The sequence below is a fragment of the Acartia tonsa genome, chromosome 10 (assembly GCF_053477335.1).
Source record: "Acartia tonsa isolate MP-2025a chromosome 10, ASM5347733v1, whole genome shotgun sequence".
Taxonomy (NCBI): domain Eukaryota; kingdom Metazoa; phylum Arthropoda; class Copepoda; order Calanoida; family Acartiidae; genus Acartia; species Acartia tonsa.
The window spans coordinates 24,187,354-24,207,063 of record NC_137269.1 but is presented as its reverse complement, the minus strand read 5'-3'; the positions used below and the strand labels follow the sequence as shown (position 1 = coordinate 24,207,063).

Here is a 19,710-nt window from a genome sequence, read left to right as displayed (position 1 = left end):
TTTAGATAATTTAGAAACCTTAATCAAACCAAATCAATTTGAAGTTGTGTAAATAGAACTTTAGAAATTTTGTTACGGGATTTTAAACTCCCCATAGTTTTCTAAAGGGGTTTGAATAAAGAGAATTATATTTTTATATTTTATTTATTGGAGTTAAGTTAAAAATATGATTTTACCCGATCGAACAATCTTGATCAATTATAATCTAATAAATGAAAATAATAACCATTAAGGTTGAATTAGTTTAGAAATTTTGTAGAGTTACAGCTTAGCACTCCATAACTTTTAAATCCAATGCAATTTCTCCTTCTCTGTTTGTTCCACACAAAATAAAGGAACAATCCCTTATTTTTTGAAAGTCTAGCTACTCAGGTCCCCAAAGTTTTAGAATAATGTTTTCTTATGCGTTGGATTGACAACTTTGCGGACTTTTTAATGGATTTTGATTCTTTGGTTTATTAAGTTAAATGTCCAAACGTTTGAACCACTAATTGTAATCTACAGAAGGGGTTTTTTTGTGTATTAATATTGGGGATGTACATTGTACATGAATTTATCGGCCATTTTCTTATCCCTTAAGATTCCTGGTAGCTAATAACCATTCACTCAAATAATTAAATTTAGCATCCTGTATTGGATATCAAGTCATTCCAACATCTATAATACAAAGTAGAACATTTGTCCATACATTAGTTTGTCTGTCTGAAGCTTAAGATCTCGGTAACCACTGAACCGATTGGGCCCTATTCTTCAGGATTATAGATACTGGTCCTTTGGTGGTTTTAAGCTATTTTGTTTAAAGAGTGGGACAACCCCCCACCCAAAAAAAATCAACCTTTTCATATCACCTCTTGGGACGAAACCACTAGAGGAAAAACAAGTTACAAATAAAATACAGGTCATATATAGATATAGTATCGAGCCGCTATTATGTTGAAAACCCTTAAAAGGAGATGCAAAGCTTTAAATAATAGTGAAGGGGTAGCGTTTCAAATTAAAAATAAAGGATACAACCAGATAAAATATTTGATTCCAATTCAACTTTTCAGTATAGCTAGCTATAGCTTTGTTTATATATATATGGTAGATAGACTAATAAAATATACATATTAGACATATAGACATACAGTAGGGTACTACAAAGATACCTAATTTTGGACTATTTGTTTCGTATATTTGAGTCGTGTCGGTCCTTTTAAATGTCCCTTAACTTTAAATAAAAATGAAGGCATTCTAGAATCGCTTATTGATTTAGAGCGTGAAGATTTCTGTAACTATAAAGTATAGTGCAGAGTTTTTACAATAATAGTTTTTAAACAGTAACAAGACCTTCCCGTATGTCAATCAATTGTGAAATAACTTATTTTTATGATTTTTCTATCTTATTTTATTATATCAATATCCGAAATAAAAGTTGCTTTTATATAATTTTTTTCGAGGTAAACATGAAACAAACTATGAATTTACCTATGTATTTATAAATGTTTATAATAGATACGATTACGAATTAAATAAAAGTAGTAAGGTTTTTTGTTTTATTGTTGTTGTAGTAGCCCTGAAGTTAAAATTTAGATGCACACGGTGATTGTTTTGTTTGACCATTAGTATCTCGAACCAATTGAGTTTTCTATTTTAGGTAAGCTTTACATAAGTCTCGGATAGATTTTAGATATTAAAATAGAAAGGTAGTTTATTACCCTACGTTTCCTAGATGCCAGGAGCGCTGTCTCAATGTATGGAATTCTACGGTAAATGGGACAATAAAGACGGAATAGACTATCTAAGATGAAATCTCAGGATTGAATAGGTCAACATTTTGCAGTTTTGCAAATAACAAGGAGTATCAAGCCCAAAGACATCCAATTAATTTAATCTTTTCTTTAATTAAAACGATTGTTTTTGTATTTCAGAATTAGAAGTTTTGAAAACCTTAAAAAATGCAATAAACCTAGAAACAACTTAGCATATATTTTATTAAAAATATAAGTATTTTGCTTCAGCTAAAACCCTACACCGCCTATAAAAAGGCTAAACAGTCACGCCTCTGCTAATTAGGTGCGTTTTCAATTGGTCATATGTATATTTTTTCTATTTTCAAATTAATATTCAAATTATTGATAGTGATTCGATTAGAATTTTTGTAGATTTTTTAAGGGAAAAAATTTTTCTAATAAAAGCTTAGCTCCTAGTAAATGCAAAATAAATTTCATCAATTCTATCAAAGATCTGAAAAAATTGGGAGGAAGATATAAAACAGAACTTTTTTACACATAGTGATCAGGAATTCAGGAATAGGTAAAGGAATTAATCTTTCCTAAAGTATAAAATTGAAATTCTTATGTAGATCATAATTTTAAGAAATAATACGTAAAAAACTTTAGTTTTCAGGGTTAACGTTATAAGTTATTGAAAACTTTTTTGAGTAATGAAAAAATTTATATCATCTTTTTAGTTTAAACATGTCTTTCTGTTTGTCTGTCTGGGCCAAATATCTTCAATTCAATTTAATTGTGTTTTTCAGATATGCTCTAAAATTCCTATAATTTGGCTTTTGTGATTTAACACACACCTTAACTTAATTAAATTGACCACAACATAAAAAAAACCTTTAAATTATTCTAATCCACTTCCCTAATCTTAGAAGCTAGGGGGGAAACCAAACAAAGGATTAAGTGGAAAATAACAAGGGCAGTATATTAGCAGCGCAGCAAATATGGACATTCCGACGGCATAAAAAAGTTAATTGATTGTTTGAAATAGTTAAGAAGACATGTGTATAAAATGCATTTTAAAATAATTTATTATAGCTATTTTTAAATTTTATTCATCAGCCAATAAATAAACCTGAAAAACAAAGTTCATTTTCTTAACAGACCCTAACTAGAATTATAATCGTTGTACAGACAAACCTGAATATAGATTAGCTGCCCAACTGAAAAAAAAACATTTTACACAATAATACAAGAATCAATTTAATCCAAGGCAGCTGCCACTTAACTAATCGATCATATTAGCGGCATTAATGAATATAAAGTGCTAACTTAACAAGCACATCATTATTTAGAAGTTGTGCGTTATAAAATAACGTTTTTACCATTTTAACTGATTCATTGCTTAAAAAAATTACATTTTAGGCTCTTATAAAAGTTCAAATTATCTTTAGAGGTCTTAGAAGGAGAACAAATTAAGCTTAGATCATTATAAAAGAGAAGTATATCTTGCTTAAAACCATTTTACCTCCAAAATTGCTGTTTGGTTAAGAATTAGGTTTTCCTTTTTTTGGTCTATTGATTTTCAAGGATTATTGGAAGGATTGGCGGAGGATTTTTTACATCAAGTTGCAAAAATAGGAATTAACAATTTTTGGGAGAAATTGGGAAATGACTTAATGGGATTTACAGACAAAGGATGTGCAATAAAAAGAATTAATTCTGTTATATTTATTAGGTTAAAATTATGCCACAGTTTTACCTATTGTTGAAAATACTTGATGCCCCTTTCATTTAAGAGCCTTTATTCTATGACCTTACTAATGATAACTTCGGTTGAAAGGATTTTGGCAAAATAATTGAGAGGAAAGATGCACTAGGAACCAGGGAAAAATAATCTTTAAAACATTTCGTTTGAAAAAATAATTTTATGTTATATTTTAAGTTAGGTAAGGGTAATAAAGTGAATGTAAGAACCCCACAGGGTTACACCCCGGCCCTGTAGGGACTGCAAACTAGGTTTGAAAGAAAGAAAAAATGTCATAGAGCAATTTTTAGACTAAAAAGATTAATAAATAAATGGTCTATCCTTTTAATCTACTACATTTTAAGAACACCTTTCCTTTTTTGCACTAGTGTGTATACAAACTAAGAAAATTTGTTCTAGCATTTAAAATATAAATAGCTTAAAATAAAAGCATAAATTGTGTAATAAGAACTTAAGATATAAATTCTGCAGGTACATTTTTTTCCAAACACTAATTTTTTTTGTGGAGATATGACCCAAAAAACCTAATACTTTTTTCCATATTTTTTGATAATAAAATGTGAAGGAAAAACTTCCCTCCTTACTAAAATCAAATATAATATAATCTTCTTTGGTTATTTCGTAGAAATGATTTTTATTTGGATTGCAATTTCTTTTTATCTTCATCTATAAGAAGAAGATATAGTAAATGAAAGGTTTTGTGCGAGCAAAACCACCAAAAAACAATAGTGTTATTATTCAATTCAATGAATAGTTGAAGTTGACATTCAGCCTTTTCTTCCTCAAAAAAATTTACAATAATATTATACACTAACATGCAAAAACAAAACTTAATAAAAATCTGCTAAAATAACATAACTCTTTGTTTTTAATCAACCAAAGATTGACTCTAGAATTAGGTTCAAATCCCGGCATGTAGTGATAAGTCATTAAGATTAAAAAAGTGTAGCCAATTTAAAAATGTGTCCCCATGCAAAACAAAACTAACATTTTGAATTTTCTCTGTTCTTAGTATTAGGTTATTATGTTATTTTCGCGACAAGACATTACACTAATAATTACTTTCACCATTACACAGAAATAAATTAAATTATAACTTACCAGATAATTTTTTTTATATGATTTAGCAAAATTTGTATTAATTATTAAGCACCTAACGGATAATATTTGAACTAAATTGTATTACCTGGACATGGAGCTTCACACGGACGCTTCTCAATGTTGTTCCCATTACAAGGCTTATCCTAAAACATCAACTATTAGTCTACAAGTAGCGCATTAATGACAAGCAAATTACATTTTTAGAATTAAGATAAAAAATAAAGAGTCATGTTATATTAAATGATTATTATCAATATTTACAGCTTTTGTCTATAAATCACTGTATATGACATCACTAAATCAAAGATTACAAAAAACAAATTGATTAAGCTTTCGAATATTTGTTCTATTCCTAGAATATCTGAGGAAAATCAAAATATGGATAAATCTTAATAAAACTTTTCGAAAGGCTAGGTTCTTAAAGGAAATAGGGCCGTTTCTTTTTTAAACTTAAAACATTTTCCATTCAATACCAAGAGGAGGATAGAAATCATTTCTCTCAAAAGCTTTCTGAGATGAAATGGAAGCTTCACCGTAAAAGAGAACCATATCGGTTCCACAAGAGCTTTTAGTACAAAGAGACAGACTAAAGTTTTTTTTAAATGGGAGGTTATTTTTTTAGGGACGAATTCTCTTGGGAAGGTCATGGTACCTTCCCCCCAAAAAGTTATAAACCTTTTCCAGGAACAGACACACCTACAGATTCTGTTACTTTTATATCAGGATATTCTAAGACTAGGCAACGGCCGATTAACCGTCCGATGTTAGATACCAATATTAATTATAAAATCTACACAATATTGTTTCTCTTAATTAGAAAAAAATAGGCAAAACCCTGCCCTAGAAAGAGAAAACTCAAGTGTTTTATTGTGGTTATAGAGATCAAAACTAACAGAAACTTTATGCTTTCATGCTCTAGGTAATATTTACAAAAAGAACCTTACCACCAAAACTTGTATATATTTTTAAAAGCAGGGAATATGTGATAAGTGAAGTGAACAAGATTAACTGTATTCATGTACAGGAGTACAAATTAAATAAGTTTTAAATAGTCTCTTAAAACAAAAAAGGATAAAATCTTAATTTGTATTTTCAAAACGTCCAAAAACTGAGGGATCTAAAGGGATGAGACAATAAATTGATGTACATTTCCAATAATAATACACAAAATTATCTCTTCTATAGATTAAAATTAGTGTTTGAAAAGTTTTGCCACTTAACTTAATAAACCAACCAATCAAAATCCATTAAAAAGTATCCACAGTTGTCAAGCCAACGGATAAGAAAACGTTATTATAAAATATTAGGGACTAGTGTAATAAACAGTCCATTTTTCTCTCTTACTGCATAAAACTACTCTAAGTATTATCATGACATCAAAGGTTTTTGCTGATTTAAATAGATATTTTACTAATCCCTATCACCCTGAAAAGAATCATAACCATGATATCAAAAAAGTTTTCTTGGTCTGACACCTTCATAAATATCATTTTCTCATTTCTTTTTCTATTTTCATATGTTTTATTTTGTTTTGTTGGAGGTTAAGGTTAGGTGTGAGAGATTTAGTTGTCATGAAATTCTTATTTTGTAGTTTAATTCTTAACATTCAAGCGGGTAACGTCCCTAGGGGCCTCTATGGGCTCTTGATAGAAATGGAAGTTTGGGGTGTGAAGTCGACCATCCCGATTCAATTTAGTTTTAAAGAAAAGACAGACAGACGTCCTGTTTTTTTTATGCAAGGATAGGTAGACACAATGTTGGCTATTTTTTAATTAATTGCAGAGAGGGATAGGACAATGATAGTTGAATTATTCTACAATACTTTCTTCTTTCGAATATTTACCAAAGAACAAAAGAAAAAATTTGGCAAATCGAAATTAAGGGAAAGAATCATGCATTCCTTGGAACAAATAACAGATAAAAATTCTAAATCGTAAACATCCAACTAGAAAACCGACCAAAAAGAACTATGGTCAGAAACGATTATTAGGAAGTAGCTACGTTCTATGCAAAATGGATGTACCTGACTGCAGATCCGTCCACGTTGCTGGATACCCTGGCCACAGGACACTGAACAGGCAGACCAGGAACTCCAGGCAGACCAACCACCTCCAGCTGAAACAAAATAAAGTTAATAAGGAAAAGGAAATAATATTTTGTTCACGGAAGGAGCATAATCTAATCTATAAAAACCCCTTATCCTTAAAAAGCAAGAATATAAATAAGATATTTGCCTATTAATTTAGGTATTTGTGTATCCAATGTCGTTGTGGTGTTAGAAATGCGATATAAAGGAGGAGGCAACACTTTTATTATTTTTAAAACAGTTATAGCTATAAATGATAAAACCATCATTGTTTTAAAAGTTACATTATTCAATACTTTTTCTTTTTCGAAAGCCAACATTGAATTATTCAATTGGCAGCTAAGAAAACGCCATCAAAATACGTAATAGTTCATATCATTCCATTGCTCCCTCCCAAAGTCATTTAAATCATTTTTCCGGGCATATAGTAACCGTTTATTGTCAGTTGTCGATCCCTGTTTTTAATCTGACAACAGTGACAAAATCGTTGACAAAATGGGTGGAAAAATTGGATCAAAAGTTTTTTTTTCGAAAAGAGAAATTACAAAGCCCAAAAACATGCCAAATTAGTGTTCAATTAATCTAGCGAGAAAAATGGTGCTAGTAAAACTGGATATATTTAATAAACTATAGGTATAACTACAAACATTATTACAATTTAATATACTAGCGGCTACGGCCCTAGAAGCCTTTAGGGATATTTAAGTTGAATGGGGGGGGGTTGAACTTTCCCCGTTTCATTTTAAGTTTTTAAGAAAAAAAGAAATAAAAATGGGGGGTATCATTTTTCTTTGGAAGGTAGAGATACTTCCCCTACCACCAAAAACCTTTCCTGGACCTATAAGAAGCTTCCCTTTAAAAGAGAACTATATCAGTTCAGCGGTTAGCAAGATCCTTTGCATCAGACAAAAAATTTTACTACTTTATATAATAGAATACCTAGCTATTAGAGCAGATTTCAATCTTGTAATATTTCTGTTATTTAACCTTCAAATTCTTATCCCCAATTAAAACATTACTTTTGCTTTGTAAAACAAAAATCGTCAAAATACTAATTTCAAAATTATAATTTTGATACTTTTTTAAAATTAGCTATTTCTTATTTTCAACAAATTATTAATAACATACTTTTATGTCAAATTAAATTCAAATCGTGTGATATCTGTGAAGTCAAATTTTCAATGGTTGGTGTTTTTAATTAACAGCAAATCTTTTTTCAAAAAAATAATTCTTCAACAATGTAAGAAATACAACCAAGACTATATAACTAAATCTTTTTCATTGATTCTCAATTAATTAAATCTTATTTCTCATGAACTATTTAGGAAAGTTTCTGTAAAAACCTAACCTAACCCAACATTTCTAACAGCGCAACTCATTACTAAGCACAGTTAGGATTTCCAGACAAAGGTCGTGCAATCAAAACATGTTTGACGATATGACCATGCACAGCAATAATGCAAGATTTTGTAAAGAGATAAACCAAAATAAGATCTCGTGGTGTATCCCGTTCTCATTGGCTATCTTTAAGCTAACTTTTCTAAACCTGAATTCTCTTTTTTTGGACAACATATCATAATGTGTAATATTGGCAGTATTGTGTAGACATATCAGCAAAAACCATATTTGAATCATTTCCTTTGTGTCAAGAAAGGGACAGACATTCATAGATTTCAATAGATTGAAATCTTGTAATTTATGAGTGAATCTTTATTTTCAAACAAGCTACTTTAAGTTATTTCTCCCACATACAGAACACCATTTATAAAAAATATTTTCAAACAAACATAACATGATTTGGATTGATAAAATTACTAGAACGAATGGATATAGGTTATACGTTGATATATTGGACCTTATTGATTGGCCAGTTCGTTCATCCAGTTGGAGGGGATGGTTTAATCATTATTACTTTATCAGAGTACATGAAAATCTGGTACAACATCCAAGTAATAATATATTGATTCTGGAATGCCTGTTCGTATCACTGTCCCCGTTTTGAATGATTTTCTTTGTGCCCATTTTAACAAGAAGCTTTTCTACATTTTTGATCTTGTCTGTTCGTCTGTCCGTTAATGTTGACTCCGGTTTTATTTATAATCAAGATAAATTCACCATATTTTTAAATAATCTTCTAAGAAGATTTCTGTGTCGATAAGGTTTACCTAGACTTAGTTACCTTGCATGCAACTTAATATTTGTCTTTAGAAAGACATTTATTAACAGTTTTCAACCGCTATTGAGATCGTTTTTAATAAAAATATTAAAACAATAGATCCATTCTCGCTTTGTTGAAAATGTTAAGGAAATTGTCAACCTTGTTGATTTGTATTAATTTTAAACAGAAATTCTGAATTAATTTTACATACATTAAAAATAGTTACCAAGTGATATTATTTCTGTTAAAACAGGGCTCGGCCGTCGCAAATTATTAAGGGTGGCACGGTTGCGGATTATTGTCATCAAGTGCTAATAAAAAACTTTATGTACAGTTCTGATTTTGAAAGAAAGTATCTTTTAATAAGGATTAGCAAATCTGTCTATATCTTGTAAAATCGTGTTAGCATCAAATTACAATGGCACCCACGATATGATATTCGTTGACTCAAAAACTTTAGTCACTTTTATTGAATCTTGATTGGATAGACTAAGCTACAAACTTTTCAATCAATAATCTTAATCTAGAAAATGAGTTGTGTATATTGGGAATGTATATCAATTTATCGCCCATTGTCTTATCAATTAAAGAAAAAAAGAAAAAAATGTCTCCCTGGAAAACATAAACACCAATACAAATTTTATTTGATGTTGTCTAAGACTTTGCATATTTAGTCGTTTTCAAATTAGGGAGGGGGTGTAATGTACAACCAGCCCCCCCAATTCATCTTTGCAACTTTAAAACAAAACTTTCTACTATTTTCGATATCTGAAAATTCATTAAAAAGTTGTTTATGGATGTTTGGTATATTTAAAAAGTTTCTTGATATGCATTTAAATTTTCTAATTTTAGAAATGAGTTTTAATATCTGTCTTTTATAATTTTAATTCAAGTTATCATAACATCTAATCCATGGATCTAAAGGGATAAGACAATGGCCGATAAATTGATGTGTATCTTCAATATATGTATACACAAAATTACCCCTCCTTTAGATTGCAATTAGTGGTTGAAACGTTTGGACAATCAACTTAATGATCCAACCAATCAAATTTTAATTAAAGTCCCCAAAGGTGTTAAGCCTAATAATAAGAAAACTTATTATAAAACTTTGGGGACTAATGTAATAAACAGCCCATTGTTCCTTTTCTTTCTGAACCAAACCCTATGTTTAAACTATTAATATCAACGCCAGTTACCATACCAAAGCATTCTTTAAAGACAATATAAATACCATCCGTCTAACATAATAACGGCAAATATATATGCACAACTCTGCTGTTACTTAATAGTTGTCTAAAGTGAATTCAGAAGCTTAAATTGTATAGAATAGAATATGATACCCATCCAAGTACATTGTACTCATCATAGGGTGTCAAATATATGTTAGTTTTGCGGACATTGCGCTTTTTGATCAATATCCGTTTTTAACAACCAAAATCAAAAGAGCGTTATCTTTATAAAAAAAAATAGTTAACTTAAATACAGTTATAGCTTTTTGAATTTAACTGTAATCATAAGGTAGATTATTTACTAAACATTTAAAGGTCATAATAATTTTTATTTAAAACTTTAATTGGAAGATGGGTATACCTAAAGATAATTTCAACAAAACTTTTACTTATTTACGGATTTTCGACAAAAAAATGTGGCAACGTTTTCAGCCTCTTTAGATCTTTGTTTTGCCAACTCGCAAATTTAGATATGCAAATATGAACACCTTTCACGTTTTTACATAATCGCAAAAATCGAACATTTTCAATAATTTGATTTTTATATTGCACTTATATATTATTAACTCCGTGTGTTATCTGTTATATAAGATCTTAGAAACTGGAAATTAAATTACATAGTACAGGGAAGCTCTGTTATGATCCTAGAAATGATTTTGGGTGTGTTTTTTGTACTTAAGTATCAGTTAAAAAGGAAATATTTATAAATAAAACTCTAAATTGCTTGAATTTCAAAACTATTGTCGCTTAAATATAATATTGTAGAAACATATATGTACACCATGACTGATTAACTTTTCAATTAACAATTCAGACACGAGAATACTTTAGTAGAAAATCTTTTCTACAAAAACATAGCCCAAACCTACAGTGGATCAATAGTAGGCATATTGATTTTAAAACTGCTAGACAAACATAGCTAGACATAGCTTAGAAAAGTTTTGCTGAAAAGCACATCTAATTGATTAAGACTAAAAAACGCTTACTTTCTTATATTACTGATAGCGATGCCCCTAGAGGCCTTAAAAGAGACTTAAAAGAAAGGAGAAAGGAAATTAGTCGGCCATCCACTTTCATCTTAGTTTTCTTAAAGTAAAATAAGCTTTTTTTGTAAATTCAATTTCTCTCGGAAGGGGTAAGATAACTTCCCTAAAAGCTCTAGACCTATAAGAAGCTTCTCAGCAAAGGAGAACCATACCGGTTTAGAGGTTAGCGAGATTCTTTACAACAGACAGACATACAAAAACACATACAGATATCCTGTTACTTTTATAGTATAAAGTTAAAAAAGAAGAACTTTAAATATTTTTTTGTAAAATAAATGTGTTTCGCCACTTTAAATAAAACTATGGAACAAACAAAAAAGTTTCAATTCTGTTTCTAAAAGTGCAATGTAAAAATATTTAATTGATTGTTTAGGATAATGCTTGTAAAATACAAAAAGAATTATGAATTGAAAAATTCAAACAAGAAAATAAAAGATCAAAAGTATCTGTATCAAATCTAAGTGTCTCAACAATTAAAGAATCAAAAAGTAAGGAAAACTATAGAGATGCAACGATCCAAAAAAATGTGAAAGTTAACACATTATAAACACAACTATGTACACATGTAAGCTTGCATATGCAAACATTAAAAATATCCAGGGCTCGGCAACAGTGCCTCAGCCGCGCAAGAGCCACAAATATAAACCCTCTTGTTTGAAAAAAAAGAAATTCCTAAAGATGGATTGTCTGTTTGGGAAAAAATTTAGACATCCCTATAAATTTTGAAGTTATAAAATAACGTTTCACTGAGGCTTACACGCGGCTTACGCGCAGCAGCCGAGCCCTAAAAATAGCCTTTAATTAAAATGAAAAAATTAAACATTAGGCTTTTTAACAGCATCGCTGCAATATAGCTCTACTTTGTCCTTATAAATATATCCTAAACAAATCTTAAATTGTACAATAGATGAAAATTAAATAAACTATCTGACATAAATGCCCCATACAGTAATATTTCTAAATCTAGTATGTATAAGAAAATAAGGTTTTGTGTTATTTTTATTGATTTTTATTCTTATTTTATGTTAGTAACTTAAAACAACAGATGTTGTTATTCCAGAATAAGGCAGATTAAAAATTTATATGTTTAAGATTATAAGATTAATTTATCTATCATTTGCCTATCCCTCTATCCATTTAAAAATGCATACAATAATATAGTCATTATGTTTAAAGACAAGGAACTATTTGTCCAAACAAGCATCATAAGAAAAGAAAATAAAGACACACAAAAACTTGTATAATGAAACAATTAATCTTTCTCTATGGGAGGGAGGAGATATTGGAATGTAGTTTACACTAGAAACCAATATTTTATAACTATGAAATCTTATTAGTTGGTTAAAAAACTTTGGTTGGTTAAAAACTAGTAGTTTCTTAACTTTTTAACCCATAATTTAAATTTAAAGACTTTAAATGATTGAAAATCATAAATTATTTTTATTTAAATTTACGGCAGTTTCTCCTGATATGTTTTGGGGGTCCTAGGTCAAAGGCAGGAGTGAAACCTAACCTGTACTAACCTATTTAAAACCATCTTATAGTTTTTTGAATGACTAAGCTCTGCGGGGGGCTTATTTGTTTATCCATATCTTAACCTAACCTAATTAGAAATACTTAATTAACTTAAAATAGACACTCCGACGTTTGTCACTCCAGCGTTTGTCTTGGAACCCTATAAACAATATTTTGAATAAAATGAATATTTTGATGCTTATTAAGTTTTGGTTTGTTTAAAACAAGGTTAAATGAGCCAGGCATATTTGTTTAAAAATCTAGAATAGTAATACTTGTTGTAAATGTAATTGTTACTGAGCTACTACAGGACCAAATCAGCATTGTTTAGAAAAACAGTTGTCACAAATTTTTCTCGCTGTCTTTCCTAGTTGACAAGTCAATTTGGAGCGGGGGTATTTTTTCACACTTTAAATTTGCATTTTAGGCCTACATCTTCAATGCCTTTTTCACAGGGAGAAAGGGATAAGGACAAAAGGGTTTTCTGAAATTGAGACTTAATAGTTATGCCTCTTGCAACAAAGGATGTAGAATATAGATGAATATATGACAGGAAAAATTTTCGTCAATTTAGCTTCCTAAAATGGAACTTGCCTATTGGTCATGCAGTAGGAGGGAGGGGATGGGGTAAGGGAGTGGAAGGGGGAATAGTTATTTTAGCCAGCTGCAAGTTTCACTTTATTATAGAACATGAAAATCTGGTGTAAGATTTTTTATTTGTTCAACTTATGGTAATGTTTTTTGAGGAAAATTTTTCTACATTTAGTGTCTTCATTATTATATAATTCTATTTAATGTTTACATATTGTAGAGCTATCCTTTTGATATATATTAAAGGTTAGGGAAAGAATATCCTTCATTTAACTATCTCGGTATCCATGCAGAAGTTGACACTTTATTTACATAGTTGTTATTGTTTTCTTTTCTAGATTTTTTATATTTTCTTCCTATTTATGCACTTCGTTCTTTTGTTTCCTCTATATGCTCTCACAGATTTTTATAATTTATTTTGAGTAAAACACTCCAATCAGTGTCGTTTTTCTATAATCTTTCATAAATATTCATTTTAATTAATTAAGATTAAGAAAAATGTAAAAAAAAATCTACAAAATTGGCAGAACATGTGATTAAAAAAATTAATTTTTGCCATTTTTAAATACATATAACATCATGATCTTTTATCAGTAATCAAAAAGTTCCCAATTTACATTTAGTTTAATTTACAAAAAATAACGAAAAATGTTTAAGATAAAATATTTAAAAAGTTGCTTTTAGCGCAAACTATAAAATGCTAAAACTACAGTAAGTTAAAATCTTCTTTATGAGTCTTTTGGGCGCAATAATTCTCACATTACTCTTAAACTAAAACACTTAAAAACTCAGGATGTTGTAAAAGTAAAAAAAGTGTTTTTGGATGCTAAAATGGGACCCCTGTTGTTTTTCAGAAAGCTTTTTTAAAGCCTTTATTTGGCAATTTGTTCTGTTTTTAGTAGCGAATCTACTCTCTAATTCAAAATGTTCGTATGTCCGTCTAAAACATTTTTGGAAAATGTGATTTTCTCGGTTGCTAAAAAAGATATATAGCTCAAACTTCTTGTTAACATTCCAATTATTATGAAGTATTTTTTATAATCTTTTAAATATGTACCAAAGTGGAAGTAATATGTTTTTTGTCATATAGATTTATACATGATATACATCATTTTAATAAAGCAACAGGTTCTGTATGTGTCTGTCTGTGTGTGTGTACCGAAGGATCTTGAACACCACTGAACCGATATGGTTCTTTTTTTACATGCTAAATAAATCGCTGCGCACCTCCAAAAATATATTTAACTTGTTCCTTTTAAAACTACAATTGAAAGTGTCGACTTCCCCCAAGCCTCAAAAGCCCCTAGAGACCTCTATGGGCGCAATCGCTAGTAAAAAAATAAACTAACATAGTATAAATCTACATTTGTCTCTGTGTGTTATTTGTTTAATCCTTTTACAAGAGTTCCACAGAAGAAGGAAGAAAAATTCAAGAAATTTTATGCTGAATGTTTAAGCTGGTATATACTCAAAATTTGCCTCCCCAAAATTCACTTGATTTTCACGGCATTTACTATTTAGAACTGAGCAAAAATATAAAATAACGAAAGTTTATTAATGTAGTTACATACAATTATAGTGAGAGTTTAAATTTCGTTACGCCTATTTTTCAGTAGGAAACCTTTATTAACTAAGTTAAATGAGACGTTAAATTTTAGTATCGCGAAATTTGAGATTAACTTTTAAAGTTTGGATACACACTGTTGATCAATTTGCTTTGTCTGTCTTCACAGTAAATGTTTATACAATTCAATTAATGATTCACATTAAAAAAAAACAGCTGTTTATAATTTACTTTTAAAGTTCTTTTACGATTGTTACAAGGGTCACAACATCCATGAGTAGCGAAGCACCAAATAATCGTTGATGGACAAACGGATAGTGAGTAATAAAACAGACAGTGGTCATAAAAAAAGATAGAGAGAATATATGATTAACAATATGGAATTACGAATCATCAACGAAAATTATGTCTTTGTACCATCACCGTTAGACCGAAGGACCAAGTCAGTCGTATAGTAAGTTAATGCTCTTTGGTAATGGATACTTATCCCTAAAAAATGAGAAGTCTTAAATAGCCATCGAGAAAATCCCGTTTCCCTTATAGAATAACGGACTGACTAACTGACCTACTAACAAAGTGAATAACAGAGAAGCTTCGCTACAAACAATTTACTGAAACAAACTACTCTTAAGGTAACTTAGCTATGATGATTGTCATTTTCTTCATTAAAGTTTTTATTACAAAAGGGGTTAATGGTTTTTGTTAAAAATCCGCATTTTTTATTTGTATTTTTATGAAAACATCTTCCTTATATATTCAGAGAAATTCTGTTTAATGTCATGAATTGTGTTCTATCTCTTCCGCATAATTATCATCATTTACAAATCTGCAATAAGATAAAATAGTGGATCATAAAGAAAAAAACAACTAGCGGGTTTCGTCGTATTTTCACACTTGCTTTTTTACTATTTCTAGCTACTGCGTGGGGGCTCTTACCCTGCGGTTCAATCATTAACATTTACCTAACCTAAAATAACCCATCAAAAGCTACTGTAAAAATACGACGAAACCTATGCTTCGTTTTCTTTCCATGATCCAAAACAGCAAATAAAGTGGTGATAAATGCTTTGTGTTAAAAAAAAGATACATAAAAATAGGTTAGCTGCATAGACGTCCAAGGGGGGGGGGGTAATGGGGCGATTACCCCCCCCCCCCCAAACGAATTTGCCGTAGGCACCCCCAACCATTTAGGAGGGGGTATTTACCCCCACCAAACAATTTTGGGGGGGTAAATACCCCCCCCCAAAATAGAAAATCTCTAACAAAAAAAAATTTTTGCGCGCTTCCCGCGCATTTTTAATACTGAATTTTTGATAACATTTAAATTACCCCCCCCCCAAAAAAATTTTACCCCTGCCAACAGATTTCAGGGGGGGTAATTACCCCCCCCCCCCTAGCAAATTTTACCCCCGGGGTAAAAATTTTGGGGGGGGTAAAAACCGAATTACCCCCCCCAAAATAAAAAGCTTGGACGCCCCTGGTTAGCTGTAAAACTGCGATTGTGATACTTTAATAAAATGATACAATTTGCGCAAGTGTTAGCACACCGCCATAGATAACATAGACTTTGCACTTTGCCAATTCATAGATAAAATAAAACATAGCTTTGTTACAATAAAATTGGAAAAAAATTTAATAAATCTGTTTTTTTTTATATTTCTAAACAGGGTGGGCTCAAAACTACTACGCTCCATTCCTACAAGGTACTAGCTTAGCGGTACTTTCCTAACCTTTACTGAACCTAACCTAAATTAAGCAAAAAGATTTTTTTAAAATCTTCTGTAGTCAAGATGCAAATGAAGGTAACCGCCAAAAATATCAAATTACTTCCAGAAACCTATTTCTATATTGTTAACATCTTACAATGATGAAATCCTGTATAAATAAAAAAATCTAAAAGATTTTCTCCAATCTTTCAACTTATCAACCACTAATAATTAACCTATCTTATTAATTAGGTATACCTAGATTTTAGCCTATTCTTCATATAATTTCAAAATTGTTATGTTGATATAATATCTTTAACACAGGGATTTAAAGGGTTAAGACAATGTCGGTTAAATTAATTTACATCCCAAATAATGAAACTCAAAATTATCCCTTCTGTAGATTAAAATTTATTGCTAAAACACTTGGACACTCAACCTACTAGAACAACTTATCAAAATTCAGTCAAAGGCCCCAAAAATGTTAAGCCAACGAATAAGAAAACGTTATTATAAAACTTTAGGGACTAGTGTAATAAATAGCCCATTGTCCCTTCTCTCTCTGCACTTTGAATGAATTCTGTGTTGATATTTAACTTCCTTTACAAGATGCAAATTAAACATTATCAAAAAACAAGGACAAATATATAAATAAAAAACCAAAGTAAAAACTTTTAAATATTCTAAATGAATTCAAAGGTTTGGTAGTTCAATTTTTAATCAACTATGGACGGTCAGCCTTGTGTGACGATGATAGAAGGACAAATGGACTTACATTATTTAAACAAAAGCTACACAACTAAAAACTGTGGAAAACAAACTGACAATTCATCTTTCATTACTCTATCCCTGAAGCCTGTATCTCTTGCAGGGATCTTAAGGGATAAGACAGCGGACAAAAAATAATGCACTATTATGATCAACTAAATTATCCCTGTTATAAACTAAAATTAATTGGCAGGAAAGTTTTGACCCAATCAAGATATAAGAAAGTTCCCAACACTTTTTAGCCTACTAAAAGAGAAGTTGTTTAAAAATCTTTGGGGGCCAGTATAATTTACAATACAATGTTCTCTCCCTCCCTGACATCTTGACTCAATTATCATAAAGAATGGGTTGAAAATTTAAATATTAGGATACTACTCATCATGCAAGAGCAGAGAACAGAGAATAATGTTCAACAATTTTAAGTTATTTCAGCAAAAAGCATCTGATTTTTTTTGTGAAGATTCACTTAATAACTTACTTAGGTAGTCAGTTCATCTGATTTAACTTTAGTTTAATTTGATTTTCTATGTTAATTTTAGTAAATCATATATTTTTAAGCTTATGATGCTATTCCTTTTTAACATTTCTAATTGTTGTACACCGAAAAAATTGCTGGATGTGTATCCCTAATTATGTTACCCCTAATTTTTTGCCTTTTGATAAAACATGTATGATTATATGATTTAATACAGTAAAGGTTTTGATGTTATTTCAATAAATTAAAGCTGGTTTTTATATATTACAGATCATGTTATTAGATTAACTTTTTCATTTCATACTAGAACTATGAATTTTAAAATGTTTTTATTTTATTTATTTTTTTTTTTGGGGGGGGGGGTAATTATTTTTGTAGCGTTTAGACACTCAACTTAACAACCAATTAAAATTTACAAAGTTGTCAAGCCAACGAATAAAAAAACCGTTATTTTAAAGCTTTGGGAACTACTGTAATAAACAGCCAGATCCGCTCTCCTTGATAATATAAAAAGGACCGCTGCATTGCACTTTAATCAACTTTAATTCCCCACTGCACTGTATTATTCATACTCATAAGTTTAAGTATGTCAAATTATTTAAATTAACCCCTAAAAACCTGCATTATCATTTAGCCTTAAATATTATAATTTACAAAAGCTTTTTGCTATGATTTAATATTAAAATATCAAAAATGACTATTTAATCATTTGCATTAGTTATAGAATATTAAACTATACATCAAAAATTTTGAAAAAGTTTAATAAATAAGACAAAAATTTTAAATAAGCAAAATAAAGTATAGCATAAAAACACGTAGAAAAAGCAGTTTGATTTTCTATTTTCTTGTATGCTTGGAAGTTCCTTCAATGTTAAAATAAAAGCACATAAAAATAGACACTTTTTTAACAGCGGAGTAAATCCTATTACTGCTAGGATCATAGCAGGGTTCGGAAGCCGCGCCTCAGCCGCGCATAAGCCTCAGTTTTAAACCTGGTTGTGAGCAGAAAAAAAAATTTCAGAAAGAAGGATTGTCTGCTAAAGAGCAGTTTTATACATCCAGCTGAATTTTATAGTGAAAAATGAAGATTTCACTGAGGCTTACACGCGGCTTACGCGCGGCTTCCGAACCCTGGATCATAGACATATATTCTTACTTACATACCCATATTATATTGTAACTTCGCTACAGACAAATAAAAGAGAAAAAATTAGCGCCAATTAAAAAAAAAACATTTCCTTCTACATCCCCTCTTACAAAAACATAAATTAATATTTTTTAGAAGATTATTCTTTCGGATACGGTTTCATATTACATATCAAAATATGGAAAAACTATGGAGTTATAAGTGTTTAGAGTGATTTTCTAAAAAAAGAGAATTATACCCAACCCACCTCCCTCATTTTCTTTGAATGCCTCTGGGCCTCTAGGAGCATTGCTGCTAACAATTCTAATAAATTTTAAACATTTTTATAGTTCAAAGTTACGCACGTTATTTAGTAAAAAATTAATCAGTCTAGTAAAGAATAAAATTTTTCACATAAAAATGTTTTTGATTGTCCTACAAACGCTCTAATTTACACTGATGGATGTAACTTAGGGGAGGGGTTGAGGCCATTTCCACCCCTCCCCGCTAAAATCCACCCCTGGGATAAATTCTAATTGGCCCCCAATGCTTCTAATAACACCCTCCCCCTCTCTCCCCTTATTTCTAAATATTTAAGCTACTCACTCAATAGTATAAAGTCTACTCCATGCTTTAATAATAGAGATAATAATTATAGAGGAAAAGAAGTATTTTAATATGATTATTGCCCAAACAATTAAACAATGTTCTTAACTCAAAAAGCACAATGAATTGATGCATAGAACATAGAAAAGTATATTCAACATCATATATTTACCAAAAAAAACTTGTTTGTATGATAGTGATACCTACAATAGATTTGCTTTCTTTTCTTATATTTTTCTCTATTTCTACTATCTCAATA

General features: G+C 30.1%; 1 protein-coding gene across 1 annotated transcript in view; it reads right to left on the bottom strand.

Annotated features, from left to right (window-relative positions):
* Nucleotides 1-19,710, bottom strand: part of LOC145329684 (netrin receptor UNC5B-like) — a 153,825-nt gene that overhangs the window by 57,808 nt on the left and 76,307 nt on the right. Inside the window, exons 8-9 of the mRNA XM_080174044.1 lie at nt 6,602-6,693; nt 4,664-4,721 (exon numbers count right to left, since the gene is read on the bottom strand). Of these exons, the coding sequence (XP_080030170.1) occupies nt 4,664-4,721; nt 6,602-6,693 (150 nt within the window). The remainder of the gene's footprint in view (nt 1-4,663; nt 4,722-6,601; nt 6,694-19,710) is intronic.